Source organism: Antechinus flavipes, chromosome 4 (assembly GCF_016432865.1).
Source record: "Antechinus flavipes isolate AdamAnt ecotype Samford, QLD, Australia chromosome 4, AdamAnt_v2, whole genome shotgun sequence".
Taxonomy (NCBI): Eukaryota; Metazoa; Chordata; class Mammalia; order Dasyuromorphia; family Dasyuridae; genus Antechinus; species Antechinus flavipes.
The window spans coordinates 282,160,903-282,180,175 of record NC_067401.1 but is presented as its reverse complement, the minus strand read 5'-3'; the positions used below and the strand labels follow the sequence as shown (position 1 = coordinate 282,180,175).

The following is a 19,273-nucleotide window of genomic DNA, read 5'->3' as shown; positions in this document are numbered from 1 at the left end:
TCTGTTACAACCTCCTTTCCATCTCTAGTTTCTTTTTTATAATATAACAATAAAATCAGATTCTACATATACTTTCAATGTATACCCATAACAGAATTACTGTTTTCTTTTTTCCCTTTTTATTCTTCTCTTGAGTTCTATATTTAGAGGTCAAATTTTTTATTTAGCTCTGGTCTTTTTGTCAAAAATAAATGGGATTCACCAGTTTCATTGAATGTCCGTCTTCTTCCCTGAAAGTTTAGTTGGATAATTTATTCTTGGCTGCATTCTAAGTTCCTTCCACCTTTCGGAATATCAGTTTCCAGACCCTTTGATTATTTAAAGTGGAAGCTGCTAGGTCTTGAGTAATCCTTATTGTGGCTCCTCAGTATTGGAATTATTTCTTTTTTGGTGCTTATAATATTTGTTCTTTGGTCATATAGTTCTCAAATTTGGCCATGGTATTCCTTGGGGTTTTAATTTTGGGGTCTCTTTCAGGACATGTTCAGTGAATTCTTTCAATAGTTATTTTACCTTCTGGTTCTATGATATCGGGGCAGTTCTCTTTGATGATTTCCTGAAAGACCTGAAAGTGTCTAGGTGCTTTTTCTCATCATGTATTTCAGGGAATCCAATAATCCTTAAATTGTCTCTTCTACATCTATTTTATAGGTCCATTGTTTTCCCAATTAGGTATTGTACATTTTTTCTTTTTTTCTTTTTTCATTTTTTTGGTTTTGCTTGACTGATTTTTGTTGTCTCATTGAGTCATTCATTTCCATTTGTTCAGTTCTGAATTTTAGTGAATTATTTTCTTCATTTACTTTTTTTTACTTCTTTTTTGTATTTGTTCAATTGAATTTTTAAATGAGTTATTTTGTTCTATGCAATTTTTTCTGTTTCACAAATTCTGTTTTTCTGAAAGTTTCTTTCTTTTTCCATTCTATCAAATCTGTCTTTCAATGGGTGTATATGCTTTTTCCAAACCCTCTTGAATTCCCTTCCCCATTTTTCTTCTAGCTCTCTTTTAAGATCCTTTTTAATTTATTCTAGGAGAGCCTTGTGTGATGGGGACCAGGTTATAGCTCTTTTTGGGACTTCATCTGGAGACAATCTGCCTTTAGTCTCCTCAGGATTTGAAATCTGTTCTTCTCTTTCACCATAGAAGCTGTCCATTGTTATAGTCTTCTTTACTTTTTTATTCATTTTTTAAAAAGTTAGGGTGGGAGAGGTTTTTCAAGTGACTGCAGTTGAGCTGTCTCAGTGCTGATTCACTTTCGGTGTTGGGCAAGCATGGGCAGCTCCTATGAACTTCTGGCATTTTGGGGTAGTCTGAATTGTGCCTTAAAGGAAGAAAAGAATTTTAACAATCATAGTCACAAAAGGATTTTGTTTCAAGAATAAAGTTTAACCTGTGCAAGGGCATATCTGGATAAGATTGGAGAACCATTAGCAGTCCCAGTTTGTACGAAAGAGTGCACAGAGAGAAGTATTGTGAAACAAAGTTAGAAGGGTGTATTAGAGGTACTTCGTGGGGGGAATCAGACTGCCAGCCTAAGAAATTAGAATTTTATGTTTATCAAAGGTATTTGAGCGAGGTTATATGATCTCATGATATCTGTGCATTGGAAAGATTGCTTTGGTAGCTATGTAGGGGATAGTTGAGAAAGGGGAAAACAAGAAGAACTATTCTGAAACTATTATAATAATGTATATGTGAGTTAATGAGAACCAGAACTCTGATCATTGCCCTTAATTATGTAATGCTTTAAGGCTTAAAAACCTGTTCTTTGTAATAGTTGTCTTGTGAGGAAGAATAATAGAAATGCAATATTCCATTTTACAAGTGGAGAAACAAGTTTTAAGATCTCAAGTAGTTTTTCCCCAAAGAAACAACTATTCAGGTAATTGAATTTAGATTTTAATTGAGGTCTCCTCACTCTCAAGTCCAGTGCTTCTTAACATTGTGAGGCGTTGTCATTTAAAAAGTGTGTGAGTAGAAAAGAGGAAAAGATCTAATAACTTTAACGAATAGACCTGATCATCACTAAGATTCATAAAATTAGCATATTAGAATTTGAAGAGGCTGACTTATACCCAACTAAGGTTTCCCTCTACAACATCCCCAGCAAGAGGTGATCTCCCTTGCTTAAAGAACTCTAGTGAGATACGTCTCCTTTTAGAAATCTTCAGTGGCTCCTTATTGCTTAATTGATAAAAGTCAATTCTTTTTTCAGAATTGGCAGCTCTATGTAGTCCATAACCCTTTCCAGCTTTATATAGTTATCCATCCCACATTGTAACATTCCTCATCAGTGGTTTTGATATATTATAGATTAAGAAATTAAATGGGAATTTTTAAGTAGTTTTGTGGAAACTGCAGGATGACAGAAAAAGTTTGAAAACTCAGAAATAAAATAGATGTGTGGTATCAGTATCAACATATTTCATCTTTTGATACCAAAATCAAAATAATATTGTATCTTTTAATATCAAAATAAAATAATTCTCTGCTATGAAGGGAGAATCAAAAAATTTTACATGGATTTTTTGGATCTTAGGGGATGCTGTGCCTCTTAACCCCTTAATGTGGAAGGAATAACTATATATTATACCCCTCCACATATTGTTTGCTATAAATTGGATTATTCATTGCTCCTGTGAAAGTGATCATCTGGCATAGCCTCTCATTTTGCAGATAAAAAACTGACTGACTTGGAGAGATTAAAGCCTTGCCGAAAGTAGCAACTAGCAGAACTTTATTTGGATCCAGGACCTTTGACTCCAGTTCTTTTTTTTTTTTTTCCCTCTTGTACCTACTGGCTACTTCCCTCCATTTTTCACCATTTAATTCTTAGCCATCTTTTAAAATTATTCTTAAGATCATAGGATTTAGAGCTGGGAAAGGACCTTAAAGATCATTTAATCCAGAACTGTCCTTTTACAAATGAAGGTAACTGAAAGTAGTTGAGTCTTTGAGGAGAAAGAAGTTTTAGAACAGCCTTGGTGGAGAGATGAGATAATGAGTTAAGAATTGCCTTTTAGCTGAGAAGACCCAGTTGAGTTAGGGATATGAATCTGTACTTTGTGCATTCTTTTCCTTTCATGTCTTCAGTGTTCTGACTACCCTGTTGAAATCTCCATTGCCTGCTTTTCAATTTTCTTACCTAGCCACTGCAAAGGGAGCACACAGTTTTATATAAGCATCAGTGTATCCTTTCATTCTTTTCTGTTTTCCTTACAGTTTCCTACTCTTTCCCACAATTTTCTTGCACCCATTTTCTTCTCCACACAAAGGGCATACAAATTTTTGTATTGGGACAGATTTTTCTTCATATTTTTCTAAACTTATTTAAGAAAAGCACTCATTTTATAATTGCCATTTCAATTTACTTGATAAAATGAAAATATTTTCAAAGAATCTTCAAAATTAAACCTTGTCAAAATTTCACTTTGTTAAGCATGATTTCCATATAACCCCACTTTAAGATTTAACATGTACTTACAAATTTCTGATGGCAATTTGAATTAAGAACAATTTCTGTCCTTTTGCACTGCAAGCTAATTAAAAATCAACCTTGTCCTTTATTTGACACCTAGAATTTTATTAGACATTGTCATAAATTACATTCTTTCTGTTCTCTGTTTTTATATGTGAACTTGATGTTTCTGCTTCTTGATTCTGTTCTCTAAAACCTTCAGTGAACAAATAAGGGTATCATTAAAGGCATCAGACACATATGTCATTTTATTAGTTCAGCTACAATAGAGGCAACTATGTCTTGGTTTCAATGATCTTTAATGTTTCTATCTGTAAATTAACTGAAATTAATTCATTTTATACCTTTTAGATAATGATTCACCTAGGTTTTTTTTTTTTAGTTCTATCCATTCTTACTTAATAACAACCAACAAGATCATCATGTTGCATTTTCCTTTTATATATATATTAGTAGAATGAATTATGTTATTGAATGTCTATTTTTTCTTTACTTCCTTGTAAATTGTCCTTTTGTTCTCTGCTATGTACCTTATTTACTTTATTCTTTTCCCCCCTTTCATCCCTTCTCATCCCCAAGCAAGGTACAGTTAAGAAAAGATATGTTTAAGTATACTTATGTAGATATACATACATACACACTCACACCCACACACACCCCATATATGCACATGTCTTTCCTGTCTCTATATTAAATTCTGTTCCATACTTGCCTTGCTATTACTTAACTTCACCCTACCCAAAAATCCTTTCCTTGTCTTCTTTCCTCACCCTTTCCTGCCTCATCCATCTATTTCTCCCCTCTTATTTCTTTATAGACTTGGGAGGGTCTAAATGCTTCATGGTATATATAAAGTGTTGCCTACCGAACCCATTCCCAATGTGAGGAGTTTTTCAGAACTTTAAGCCCTGCCCTCCCACACACACCAATGCCTCTGTCTTCTCTTCCTCTGAATCTCATTTGTATAATCTGATTGCTATTTTTCCCTCAAATCTGCCAATCTTTCTTTTGAGCTACCTACTATTGTTAATGTGGATCTTAAATATATACTATACATTTTCATAAGTAAAAAAAAACCCGAACAATCTGTCCGTGTTTAAACAATTCATGTTAAGTTCCTTAAAATGATCTTTCATATTGATCATATTAAATGTTCTGTTAAGTTCAGGTTTGGTTGATATTAAGTCCTGAAAATCTGCAAGTTCATAGAATATCCTTTTTTTTGTCATTTAAAGTTATATGTAATTTTGCTAGATATAATACTTTTGGACACAGTTCTTTTGATTGTCAGTAGATATGATCCAGGATCTGCGGTCTTTAATTGTAGCTGCTGATAAGTCTTGTATAATTCTAATTGTAGCTCCACCATGTTTGAATTTATTTATTTTTGTTTCTTGCAAAATTTTCTCTTTGATCTGGGGGTTTTGAAATTTGACAATAATATTACTGTATGTTTTCCAGAAAGGATCTTTTGATTGGTGAATTTTTTCTATTTCTACTTTCCCTTCATGTGCTAACACCCCAGGATAATTTTTTTGGATTATTTCCTGCATTATTGTGCTAAGGTTCTCTTTTTGGTCACAACTTTCTGGCAGTCCAATTATCCTTATGTTTTCTTGATCTGTTCTCCACATTTGTTGTTTTTCTTATAAGATGTTTCACATTCTGTTCTATTTTCTCATTCTTTATAATCTGTTTTCTTATTTCTTGGTCTCTCATAGCTTCATTGGCTTCCCCTTGCCCTATTCTAATTTTCAAAGAATTATTTTCATCTTTGAGACTGCACCTCTTTTTCTAGTTGGTTAACTTTTTTTCCATAACCTTGTTTTTCTTGGATGGTGTTTTTTATTTTTGAGTTTGGGTTTTTTTGTTTGTTTTTTAGTTTTTCCTCAGTGTGTCTCATTTGATTTTTGAATTATTTTTTCAGTTCTTCTACAAATCCTCTCTGGGCAGGGAGCCATTTCATGTTATTCTTTGTAGTTTTTTTGTTTTTTGTTTTTTGTTTTTTTTTACTAAAGTGTCCTTCTCTGAAGATGAACCCCTGTCTTCCCTGTTTCCATAATATGTTTCAATTCTGGGATTCTTTTTCTTTTTGCTGGCTCATTTTTTTTTTTTTTTTAAATAAAAGATATTAGTGTAAGCACTTCTAATCGTTGGGTGGAGGGGATGGTGCCTCAAGCTTTCCTTCAGCTCTCATCAGGAACCCCAAGTCAAGTACTCCACCTTCCTGCAAGTACCTACAACCAGCAGAGAGCCCCTGCCCCACTGCCTCTGCACTCAATGGGTACTGGTACCTACTCATCCAGGATCAAGTCTCAGCAGCACAACTGGGCCTGGCATTCCTGATCAGCCCGAGTTCACTCTGTCTTCCCTGACTTAACAGACAGGGAGGTGAAAGTCTCTGTGGCTCCTGCTGAGGCTTCAGCCTCACCCAGCTAGCCAGATGGATCCCCACCTAGTGTTTCTATGGAGCTAACCCAGAGGTGTTTGTATTTCAGACAGGTTAGTTTCTAGCCTGGGATCTTTCTTCAGATGTATCAGGAGGATCCTTGTTCTGCCTTAGGTCTTTTTTTTTTTTACTAGTCTGTTTTAGCCCTGAGGCATAAATTTGTTCTATTTGTGAGGGAAATCAGGAGAGTTTGAAATTTACCAACCTACTCTGTCATCTTTCCAAAATCCTCCCTAGCATTTTTATTTTCTGTATGTAATTTATTTAATTGTAACTGTTGTAGTTTGTGTGGATGATGTATTATTATTTTATTAAATTTTGTTTTCTTTTTAGCATGATTTTTAATTTATTGTACAGAAAATGACCTCTTATAGAACTTGGACCAATGCTTTTCTTATATACATTTTATACAGCTTACTAGGCCATGTTAAGTATTTAGAATTAAAATACAACTGCAATAATGAATAAAATGTTCATTGTAACTTAATCTTGGAGGATATTAAAGTTAAGCTATTTCTTTTTTCTCTCTTCTTTGTCACTATAATGCCCCCTTCTTAAGAGGACAAATATTCCTGAGGAGTAGAAATGTAGTGTTCCTTTTCAGATAGGAGCCATGGAGAGGTTGCATTATAAAATTTAAAAGAATAAAAAAAGGTTTTAAGTCAGCAAATGTTCTTTGTCAAAAGAACACTTAAAGAGATTGACATTTTATTGTACCACTCTGCAAATGTCAGAAAACTGTATTTCACAATTCCCTTTATAAACAAATACTACTTACTGCTTCTTTCTATAGCTTTGGTACTGCTTACTGGCAATCCACATTGTTATATTGCTATAAAGATGACTAGATTCTGACAGTTTCCCATTTTATATGGGTAAATCACCGTTGTAGAAATAAGCAAATATCCTAGTCAATTGACTACAATTAACCTTTTGTGGGCTGGGATAGGAACAGAGCATTGATAAACATTTAACTTAGGGTCAGAATTTAAAAAAAAAAAAAAATCTTAACGTTCCCATAGCTGTTTTCTACCCATAACCTCTCAACACTTAACCAAGAATATTTTGAGATCCGTGGATTGAAATGATTTGGATTTTTCTCCCATCATAGGATTTTTTTTTAATTGTCATTTTGTCTGAGTAAGGTAGCTTGTTTTATTGTTTTTCTTATATAATAAAGGTTTGTTTTAGTATATGTTCTTTGGTCATCTTAACATGTGATCAGTTGCTGCTTTTGACTTTAAACATTAAAATAATAGGAGAGCAGTTAGGTAGTATAGTGGATAACTCTCTAGACCTAAGTCAAGAAGAGTTTAAATTCTGCTTAAGAAACTTAGTAGGCATATGACCCTGGGCAGATCTTTTACTTCATTGCACTTCAGATTTTTCATCTGTAAAATGAAGATAATGGTAATATTTACTTCATGGCATTGTTGTAATCATAGGATCAAATTGGTAACATATATAAAGCATTTTAAAGCAAATCATAAAACACTATGTAAATATATTAACTATTATTAATATTATTATTAATATTTATCTTCAAGAGGAGATTCTTTTTCTAAAGTTGCTAAATATTTATGAAAAAAATTTGTTTCTTCCAAAGTACCTCATTTTTTAAGGGACATCATTCTTGTGTAATTAAACTGAAGAAAGAACTAGAAAATTGTGCTACTTGGCATTTCAAGTATCATTATTACTTGGTAAATGTATAAGTATACTTGTTAAAAGAAAATCAGTCATTTTTTTAAAGGAAAGCTCTCTGCTGTTTAATATATATTGCTTTGAATTAAAAGATTTCTATGTGTGTGATTTTTTTTTTTTAAGTGTTTGTTTTTAAAATGGTGATTATGTATAGGCAAGCTCTGTAAAGTTTATTTAGGGCATTGTGCTCATGAACAAACAGAAAATAATCTACTGCACATTAGGGTATAGATCATAGAAATTCATTTGCATATAATAAACTGTTGCAAATAAATGCTAGAGCATGTAACTTGAGGAAAAACACAAAAGACTTAGGGTTTAAAACATGCTCTTTTGGAAGGGAAAAAAGTTGGAGTGTTTTTTTTTGTTGTTGTTGTTTGTTGGTTTTTAGAAATCTCAGGGATTGAAGAAAGGTTTAAAAAAAAGTGATATATTTATTAATATCTGATATAAATTATCCAACATCCAATAGTTTCCCTATTTAAAGGAAAAGAAACAATACTTTCTCCAACTTAACTTTAAATAAATGAGGAAATAAACAAGAAATTGCTTCACCAACTTAGGAACTTTTAAATAATTGTCTGAATTTAATAATGCTATTTTATTTTCATTGTGGCATTTAAAGTAATAACTAGTTAATATTTTTACAGTTAAATGCATGAATTGTTGGCTTCTTTTTGGTAATTCCAGCCCTTTAATGTTTGTGGTGAAGAATTCGATGCAGATGATTTCAGATATATTGCGAAAAAATTTTCTTGTGTCCATACTCAAAAGAGTTTCCTAGTATATCTGTGATTTTGTTGAAGTGGTTGATCCAAGCCTGCACATCCTGTGACATTCTGTCTCCTATAAGTTTGCCACAGCTGACTTTATGGGAACTTACCTTCAACTTCCTTAGTATCCTGAGCATATCACTGAAACACTTTGACTAGCTGTTAGCTGTTCCTCACAACCATTCTTGCCACGTGACTATCCCATTTATTTATTTAGCTTTTTTTTGTTGTTGTTGCTCTTCGGTTGTTTCTTTTCTTATTGCCATTTAAAAGTTTTATTATCCCAATTTTCACCTTATAACAATCACACTAGTATTTCTGAAAATAGGATATTGGCCATACCATAGTCTACATTTCTAGTCCAGTATCTCTTTCTCAATAGGTACAAGTTCAGTCTTTTTATCTCACTTTTGTTTATTGCTTTGATCAAAGTTCTGAAATCTCTTAAAGCCCTCTTCCTTCACTATTTTAATCTTTTTATCTTTACATTTTTCTTTTACCATTGTTGTCATCGAAAAAAATTGTTTTCTTGGTTCCACCCATTATCCTCTGCATTTGTTTATATAAATTTGTTTCCTCTGAATCTATCATTTGTCATTTCTAATAGTACAATAAATTTCCATTATGTTTATATATCATATTTCGTTCAACCATTCTGTAGTTGATGGACTCACCTATTTTGTCTCCAAGTCTATACCATCACAAGTCTATATCATTACACAGCTATACCATGTGTAATTTAGCAGAATATTTATTATGTTTATAATATTTGTTCTTCTACATATTTTTATTCTTTATTATCTTTTATTTATCCATGTACATATCAATCCTTTCTCTAAATCCTAATGGTTTTGATTATTTTTATGTGGTTTGAATTTCTTCATTTGAGAATTCTTTATTCACACCATTTGGCCACTTAGCTAGCAAGCAAGGATAACAAGCATTTATTTACTTAAAGTTTATTGGTATATTTTATTTTTAATTTTACAAACATTTACAGTTTACTCCCACTTTGTCAAAGATCTCTTGTAATATAATAAAATTTAATAATATAGTGACTTCATTCTGAAGGTGAAAGCAGTATGTCATATCTCTAGTGCTTTTTATATCTCTTTTGAAATTTTAATAGAATTCTATTTTTTCTTCCCCAGATCTCTCCTACGAGAGAGAGAGAGAGAGAGAGAGAGAGAGAGAGAGAGAGAGAGAGAGAGAGAGAGAAAGAGAGAGAGAGAGAGAGAGAAGCAAATTCTACATACTCAAGCAAAACAAATTCCTTAAGTGGCTATCCACTGAAATCCATATATTTTATTTTATACTGTAAATATATCACTTTTTTGTAAAAGATAGCATATTTTATAATAGGTTCTCCAGAATCATGAATGGTCATTAGTATTCAACAGAGTTCTTACAGGTTTTATACTTGTTTGTTTTGTACAGTGTTGCTGTTATATATGTGGTTGTCTGGTTCTGCCCATTTCATTCTTCATTGGTATATTGAAGCTTTCAAAAATGTTTTATTTTTATAATATTGATATTTCAAATTGTTCATCTTATTATTTCACTCTCTATTAGCTTGCAAGTCATCTATTTCATTATTTCTTATAACACAATAGTATTTCAATGAGATACATGAAAAGTCCTAGAGACAGTTTCTGAGTAGCTAAAAATCAATTTATTATTTAGTCTAGTAGATAATAAGTTGAGGCCAGTTGCTCTCTAGGAAATCAAAAACCCAACTTGAAGATCACTTGAATGTTTAAATACTTTTGGAAAAGGGGTTTCCCTGATGTGTGAAAATCAATTTTGATTGGTAAACAATTAAAGAAAGAATTAATGTTATAATGAGATAGGGGCTTATTCTAATGAGGAACTTTTCAGTCCTCTTCCAGCATTCTGCCTTCACATTCTATACAAAGGAGTCCATCTCTACCCAGTGCTCCTTGAGTTAGACAATGGTGGGGATTCAGTAAGAATTCCACTTAAATAAGGTAGTCTGGGTAGGGTGAATTTTCCAGTAAGGTCAGAAATGTCCATGAGAGACTGGCTTTGAATATCCAAGCAAAAAGAAGGAAGGATCTTTCAGTCCTTCTTGTATAAAAAATTGGTTATTAATATAATAATAAGAAAATCATTTTTCTTACTATCCCATTCACATACCACCATTCATTAATTATTGAACAACCTCTAAGTTTCTAGTTTTTTGTTACCTCAAAGAAAAGCTGCTGTAAATATTTTTGTACATAAAGGAGTTTCTTTGTAGAATGTCAGTTCCTTGAAGCTAAGGATTGTTTTTCATTTTACTATTTGTATCTCCAGTACACTGTACCTAGAATGTAATAAGTATTAACAATTGCTTATTCAAATTAATTATAAATATAAGCAACATAAATTTTCCTTTTTTTAATAATAGTTTTTTTTGTTTTCAAAATATATGTAGATAGTTTTCAGGATTCACCTTTACAAAACATTTGTTCCAAATTTTTTCTTCCTCCCATCTTCCCTCCCCCAGACAGCAAGTAATACAATATATGTTAAATGTGTACATTTCCTCTATAAATATTTCCATAATTGTCATGCTGCACAAGCAAAATCAGATCAAAAAGGGGGAAAAAATGATAAAACAAAAAGCAAGTAAACAATAACCCCCCAAAAATGAAAATACTATGTTATGATCTACATTCAGTCCCCATGGTCCTCTTTGGGAATGCAAATGGCTCTCTCCATCACAAGTCTTTTGGAATTGGTCTGAATCACCTCATTGTTGAAATGAGCTATGTCCATCAGAATTGATCATTGAATATTCTTCTTCTTGCTATCTTGATATTTGATTCTACTCACTTCACTTAGCACTTATCAGTTCATGCAAGTCACTTCAGGCCTTTCTGAAATGATCCTGCTCATCATTTCTTATACAACAATAATATTCCATAATATTCATATACCATAACTTATTTAGCCATTCTCCAACTGATGGGCATGTAGTCTTAAGTTTCCATTTCCTTGCCATTGCTAAAAAAAGCTGTTACAAACATTTTAAGCATTATAAATTAAAAAAAAAAATTCAATACAGATACATAAGAGAAGAGAGTAATTTCCAAATTGGTAGACAATCTAAAGATTGAGCAGTTCTTGAGGAAGACATTTATTGCTAAAGGAAAATTAATGTGATTCTGAGATTTTACCTCAAAAATATTGGAATGGCAAAAATGACCCAAAACAAGGGAAAATAAATGTTAGAGGGGCTCTGGGAAAACAAACACACTGATAGACCTGGGAGTGTGTAAAATCATTCTAGAAAGCAATTTGGATTTACTTTATATACAGAAAGTTACTGAATGTTACATGACCTTTGATCCAGCCATACCACTGTTCGGCAGGAAAAATATATGGGCATACTAGAAGCTAACTTTCACTGCTTGTGAGCTCGTTGTTAAATGTTCATTGCAATCATTTTTACTCAGAAATTGGCAAGTGTTACAAAGCAGAGCTTGATTTAGTGGGTTTTTTTGGTTGTCTAGAAATAAAAAAGTGATAAAGAAAATGCTAATATTGCAAATTCAGATTTAAAGTGTGTGTCCTGTAGATATTTTCCTTTTTCTAAAGAGCTGTTCGTTAAACTTTTGCCAGCACACATCTACTCTTGAGTAATTCACCAATGGGAGAAAGTGAGAGAGGCAGAAGAGCAGGAAGGCTCCAAGTATTAAGGGTTAGTGAGAAGCTTAGGCATGATGCCAAATCCTGAGAGTCCAAATTAGTTGGAAGAGGAATCTTAATTTACTGTAGATGATTCTTATTCTTATCCTCATTCCAGTTTTTGGCTTGGATACTTGACCTTTATTATAGAAAATTTAATAGCTGAAATATGCTGATTTTAGAAATGTTTAGGGTTGAAATTAGATCATTGTAACACGGAAGTTCTGGTAAGAATACATCCCACTACCATTGGAAATTAAACAGTATACAGTACCTTGGGACATATAGCCATTGTGTCTCAGCGGCAGGATCTGAGTTCAGCCACAAGTCTCTGAAGTTTTTTAGAAATTGTAGTGAATGTATTTTAAGTCTTTAATCATGACCATATCTATAAATGCTCTTGAGGGTAGGTCATTCATTACCACTTGACTCCGTCTCTAGTTTTTCTGAAGGACCACATCTTGTACATTCTAAAGTAGTAGTTCTCTGACTTTTCTTTAAACTCCTTTAAAGAATATACACAATGTATCTCTAAATGTCTTATAACTCTTCCTATTTTTCTAGATGTTCACCTTGTATTGTAATTTATAAAGTAATGCTTCCTTGCTGCCCCTCCCAGCTCACCTGAACATTGTGTAATGTTTTAATATTGGAGAATTGGCAGGATTGATGTGTCTTTCTTTTAGGGGAAAAAGATATTTTTTGTTTTTATTACCTTCATTTCCTAATATATCCTAGGTTCCCAGTTAGTCCTTCCTTTTAAGAGAGGATAAAGTGGCAAGATGCAGGATGTGGGAATGTGGAATTTAGCAAAGCTAACCCATTGATCTTTCTTAATAGGAATTTTGAATTGGGTGAAGCTGATAGACAACTTTGATGGAGAATATGATTATGTGACAAATGAGGGGACAGTTTTCACCTTCAAGACAAATCTTCACTCTCCTAACTACCGGCTAATCAATATTGACTTCAAGGATCCAGATGAATCCAAGTGGAAAGTGCTTGTTCCTGAACATGAAAAAGATGTTCTTGGTAAGAACACTCACTTCTCAAACAATATCCTTTATTTTTGTTGAAATCCAACAGCATTTATTACCTCACCATTCACTGACTGCTTAAAAGGTTACAAAGGTAATTTTTTTCAACTTCTCAACATTTATTGAAAGGGTAGGAGGAGAGTTGGAGGAAGAAATGAGAGTGAGAGAGAATAATAAATTATAAAATTAATTGTATGTGAGTTTAGGCAAAGGAAAATGTGCCAAAAACCCACTATTATTTCTGAAGGTACAAATAAATGAAAATAATAAAACTTGATACAATTGGAATTATTCATCCCAGAATTTTATCAGTGTGGTCAAGAAAAGTCACTTTATATCTGTGCCATATTGCTTTTGAAAACATGAAGTTAAAACAAAAAGGAGCTATATCTTTTTGGAAAAGTAATAAATGAATTTTATTTCACTTGTTAAAAAGAAAAACTGCATATATCAATTTTCATATCTTATTGACTTTTCTCTAATTGGCTAGGGATTTGACAAATTGTAATCACTAATGCATTTTTAAAATATTTTAGGTTCTTAGGACCTAAACTTTCAACATTTTTGAACTTTAAGATATTTTTTACATCATTTCTTGTGAAACAGCATGAATTTATATTATAGTTAATAAAAAAGACATTAAGTTATTTTAAATTTTGGATGAGGCCATTGAAAAATACTCTTTACATTGAAATTTGTTTAATTTCTTAAAATAATAATTTTTCTATATGAGGAATTTTTTAACATGCAATTGAGTGCCATTTTTTATTTCTTCAACATTCTGAAAATTTTAAATTCTTTTTTTTAAAATTTCAAAATTCAGAAATCACTTATTTTGTTTTAGATTGTTAAAAAGAATTTAGATCTTCAGATAAGTAAACTACAAATAATAATGGTTATCTTTTTTTCTGCAAAAAGTCTCACATCTTCTCTTGTTTTGGCTCTTCAAACTGAGAACAGATAATTTTACTTTATTTTGCTAATGTTTAAGTGAACAATCTTACAGGTAATTTTGATCATATATTACATTTCATAGGGAACAATAATTAAAGATATTTGTGATTTACCTTAGCTCTTTGGGCTGATAGATATTTCCTTTTGATTATAAGATCCTTCCTTACAAATCACTTAATCTTTTAAAATAATTTACATTTTGTAGGGAAGAGATGCAGATTTATTTCATGCATGTTTGTAAAAATTGTAAACACTTAACTTGTAGTCGCCCTTAGCTTCTTTTATAAGGTTTTGGTTACTGTCATATTTGAGTGCATAAGGAAAAATTGACATTTTCATTAGGAATCAGCAAGAAGCATTATGTCAGATTAAAATAATTAACTTAATAACTTTTTTCTGGTATAAACATTTTAAAAAATGTATATCCCCATGTTTTGAACACTATCTTCATTTATAATTCTTTATCATTAAAACTATAAGTAATATTTAACTGAATTCCTGAAGATACTTTTAGTCACCATAACAGAAGAAAAGTAGGAGTAGGAAAATTTGGTTGATTGTAGAATCAGATGATTATTTTTTGAATAACTTGAAAAGATTGAAGTTTTTTTTTTTTTTTTTTTTTAAATGAAGACTGAGAAGAGTTCCTCAAAAATCAAGGAATGCTAAAACTAAGGAGAAAAGATAAATGTTAGGCAGTTATAGTAAGTTATGAAGTTATAGAGCTCTTTCACACATATATATGATTTACCAAATATAAGGTAAAAATATGAATGGGTTCAAAATAAATGTACTTTTATTTCATAATTATTCAGGCAGAATAGAATGTTTGGGGGTATATCTCCATTTTTTTAGTTTGGTGTCAATTAGAATAACCATGCCTTCTTATAAAAATATCCTACGATGCCTTTGACAAAAACAAAAGTGTATAGTCATTTTTCTTTTCTTATTTCCATCCTATAACATCATTCAGAAAATATTCTTTTAGATTAAAAGGATACTTTCTCATGTATTCCTGTAAAACTGATAGTGGGAGCCAAATAGCTAAGAATGGTGCTAATCACATCAAGATTAAATTCTAAATACTGTGGAGCTCTGTTTGACTCCAAAATTGTCTTTCCCTTATTAGCTGCATATCCTATTAATGATGGTAAAAACAGAAACATTTACATAGCACTTTAAAGTTTATAGAGAACTTAATAAATCTTCTCATTTGACCATCACAGTAACCTTCTGAAGAAGGTGTTATTATTTTCCTCATTTTACTGATGAGGAGGCTGAGGTAGACAGAAATGAAATGACTTGCTGAGAGTCATATAGCTGGTATGTGTCTGAGGCTAGGTTTGAACTCAGCCATAAAGTTGAACTCCAGGCCCAGTGTTCCACCCAATCCAGCTGCTGAATTTCACAAATGAGAATAGCTCAAAGTATTAGAACAGAGGAGTAGAAGACCACCCTCAAAGAAGCTCAGAAGGTCAGAAGTTTTATCAGGTCAGAATGGGCTAAAATTGATAACAGTTTTAAATGGAGTGGAATTTTCTAGCCATTTTAGTTTTTAGATGTATGCCTGTTATTGTAGTGAAAATAATTTCTCTTAAAGAGATGGACACATTTATTTTTGTATGTGTGTTACCACCTATTTTCATGACTGCTTTTCTTACAACCTTATTGTATTCCATAATTTCACTTCAGTCTTTGTAGACTGTAATGCATAATTATTTGATTTATGTGACTTTTAAAACAGGAGAGAACTGACTTTTAAAAACCATTATTCACACACACACACACACACACACACACACACACACACACACTCTTTTAGCAGTTCTTTTATCTATTCATAGACCACTTTTGTCCCTATTTAAATAATCATTGATTCATGAAATTATGAGGAAAGGATACTGTTTTTAAAATACATCTTGCATATAAACTACATAGTTCATTGGACTATTTGACAGTCATTCAAATTTTTACTATTTACCATTTTACCATTAATGATTAGTGCTGAGTTTGATATACTTAAAATTTTTGATCATCTAATGGTGGGGTATGCAGAAATGGGGCAGGAAATGCAAGAAATTTCAGAATTGATATCACATAATATATATTGGATATAGGAGAACTATGTATGTAGACTGGGTTACCAAAGGTAAAAAAGTAATCGTGGAAGGACAGAAAAAAATCTTATACCTCTATATCATAAATAGTACCTTTAAGAAGAGAAAGTTGGAAGAACTGCTAGATAACAAACATTCGATATAATCACCAAAAAATGAAATTGGCAATATCCCAGCTGAGGAAACAATATACAAGAATCCTGTTCAAATCAATTGTTTTTGATATCAGGCCACAGATAGTCATAGATAGAGCGAAGATCAAAGCAAATATCAAATTGAAAGAAAAGATAAAGGTGAGGACAATAATAGCAAATAATTATGTCGACTTTATACTGACTTATTTAAATAATACCTTGATGCTGAAAAATGGGAAACAGATAAAAAGAATAGACATACATTTCCAAAATAAATTAAGTTGTCCTAGTAGGTAGATCAAAATAGTTTAGAAACTGCCTCTGCCAGTTGTCCTAGCCAGAGAAAGAAGAAATTCAAAGCAATATTAGTTTAGAATATGAACTCTTTTGTAAAATTTTCTGGAGGAAGATGGTGTAAATTTTGAAGCCCATCTTATAATAGTGAAGAAATATAAATTTTTGCTGAAAGCTAGATTCTTCCAAGAATTTAAGAAGAAAACTGAATTTTCCTTAGGTAGCAGCTGGTCTCTATCACTAGTCTTGAATTTATTTAAGTGACAATAAAGTAATCAAAATTGGAAGCAAAACAGATAAGCTTCTGATCTAAAACAAATTTCAAAGGAGTTCTGTGTACTCTTTAACAGTTTTGAAAATATTGAGGGATAATGTGTTAAATGAAGGATTTCCTATATATGATGAGTCTTTCAAATGCTTCTCTTTGCAGATGACATTATTATGATTGCATTGAATCTTAGATCATTGCATAACTTTCTAAATGATACCTTTAATCACTCAAAATTCATTCAAAATCAAAATCGTTCATTATGGCCTACACATGAAAAAATAAGCAAATGAAGATAAGCCATCATCCAGATTATATTATGAAGCTGAAGAAACTGTTGAACCAGTCCATCAATATATGTATCTTTGACACTAAAAATTAAGAGTGAATTGGTTCCATCATTGAATTAGAATATGGTGAACTGGACAGTACAGTGTTTCTAAGGATCTCCTAGTTTCTTTTTGAAACAGATTCATCTTTTTTTAACAGTAGCATTCTTAATAGATTAGAGAAATATCTGACTAGTAAAGAATGTGGGCTGATCATGTAATAAGAGAGTGAACTTGTAAACAATCTGTGTGGTCCACAATGTTGAGATTTAGAGCAAGACCCATTGTGGAACATTGAGACAAAATTTGCCCAAGGCAAGAAATCCTGAAAGGTTTGTAATTTACACTGTTGGAAGAAGAATTCAAATTAGCAAGGGTAGAGATATAAGTAATTTAATTATTCATTGTAATAAAATATCTAGCATTTATACAGTGATTTTATCTCATTTTGCCTTCACAATAAAAGTTTGGTACTGATAATCCTATTTTTGCAAATGAGGAAATTGAGGCAAAGATATCAAGTGAATTTTCCAGGATCACACAGGTATTAAGTGTCAGAGTTTGGATTTCAACTCAGGTCTTTCTGAGTCAAAGTCCAATGCTTTATCATCTGAGCTATGAGACTACCTATAGATGCATTTAAAGGTCCTCATTTTTACAGTATGATGTATGCAGCAGTTCTCAAGAATTGATTTGTCTGAGAGTCTGAGCCCCATCAGGTTAAAATTATTTTCATACTGAGATGTTATTTACCTACTAAAACATTCTTTCTTTCCCTATTAATTATATGTCTGTATAAGGCAAGATTTCCTTTGTATGCATCACCTAAATTTAACAGTACAAAATAAAAGCAGTTATGTGAACCCAGCCCTTCTCCATTAAGGTAGACTTTTGAGAGTTTTATAAAAATATGTTGAAGCAGTGCCACTGTTCTCATTAAATTTTTGTCTGTTGGAAATTGTTTTTTATTAAAATTAGTTATTTATAATATTACTTGAGTTACTGTTATTTTTTAATGGATTAGTATTTTTGAAATGTATATTTTAACTTCTATATACAATAAATATCAGTATATATGACTCATGCAAACCAAAATCAGTAGATTCTTTGGAGTCATAAGTAATTTTTAAGAGGATAATGGGATCCTGAGATCAAAATATTTGAGAACCACTGGTATAGTGGATAGAGAGCTATCCTTGAAGCCAGAAGATCTGAGTTCAAACATGCTTCTTCCTTTTCTCCCAACATGTTGTCTGTGATTCCTTGGCAAGTCACTTAATCTCTCAGTTCCCTATATAAGGAAATCATGACTGTAGTCTTATCCTCTTCCCAACATTAATAGACTCAATGTAATGTACCAAATAATTCTTAGACTGTGCTCCTTATCTGTCAACTCTCTGTTGAATTCTCTGAGAAATGGATGCTAAACAGATAATATTCCAATATCTAGCCCAAAGTAAATAACAGTTATCACAGATGGGATTGTCAATCCCAAATGAAACTTACTCCCTTGTTCTATCTCTTAAATATGGATCCCAGAGAATTTTCTCTGTGGCTCTTATGTCATATATCTGAATGAAAAATGTTTTTCCTCATTTGATCCCATATATTCTTCCCTCAACCTTAAACTGATTGTGATCATTTTCTTCACATTTCTCCTAGGGTTTTCTATAGTCTTCCAGTTCCTCTTCCCTACTCTTCCCATAATATCTGACCTATTATATTTTATTTGTTTGGAATTTATTCCCTAGATAGTTAAGGCTATTCTATCTTTAATAAAATTATAAATGTATATATTATAAATTAGGAAACTGAGGCTAGAAGGTTGAGTGACTACCCAAAGTTGCCTTGCTAAGAGAAGCAGGATTTGAAATTAAGTTCTTTGGTTTCAAATCCAATGCAATTTCCTGGTACCTACCAATCAGTGAATCTTTTGTTCTTAAACAAAAAATTAAGTTCTGGACCTCTTTTTGTTAGCTATGTGGCTTCGGTATTTATTGCCATCTTTTGGAGAAACAGAGAATTGCAACTTAGAAGGGAAT

At 31.9% G+C, this 19,273-nt stretch overlaps 1 protein-coding gene across 1 annotated transcript in view; it reads left to right on the top strand.

Moving 5' to 3' along the window:
• PREP (prolyl endopeptidase) overlaps nt 1–19,273 on the top strand; it is a 144,173-nt gene that overhangs the window by 59,074 nt on the left and 65,826 nt on the right. Inside the window, exon 8 of the mRNA XM_051997461.1 lies at nt 12,939–13,130. Within this exon, the coding sequence (XP_051853421.1) occupies nt 12,939–13,130 (192 nt within the window). The remainder of the gene's footprint in view (nt 1–12,938; nt 13,131–19,273) is intronic.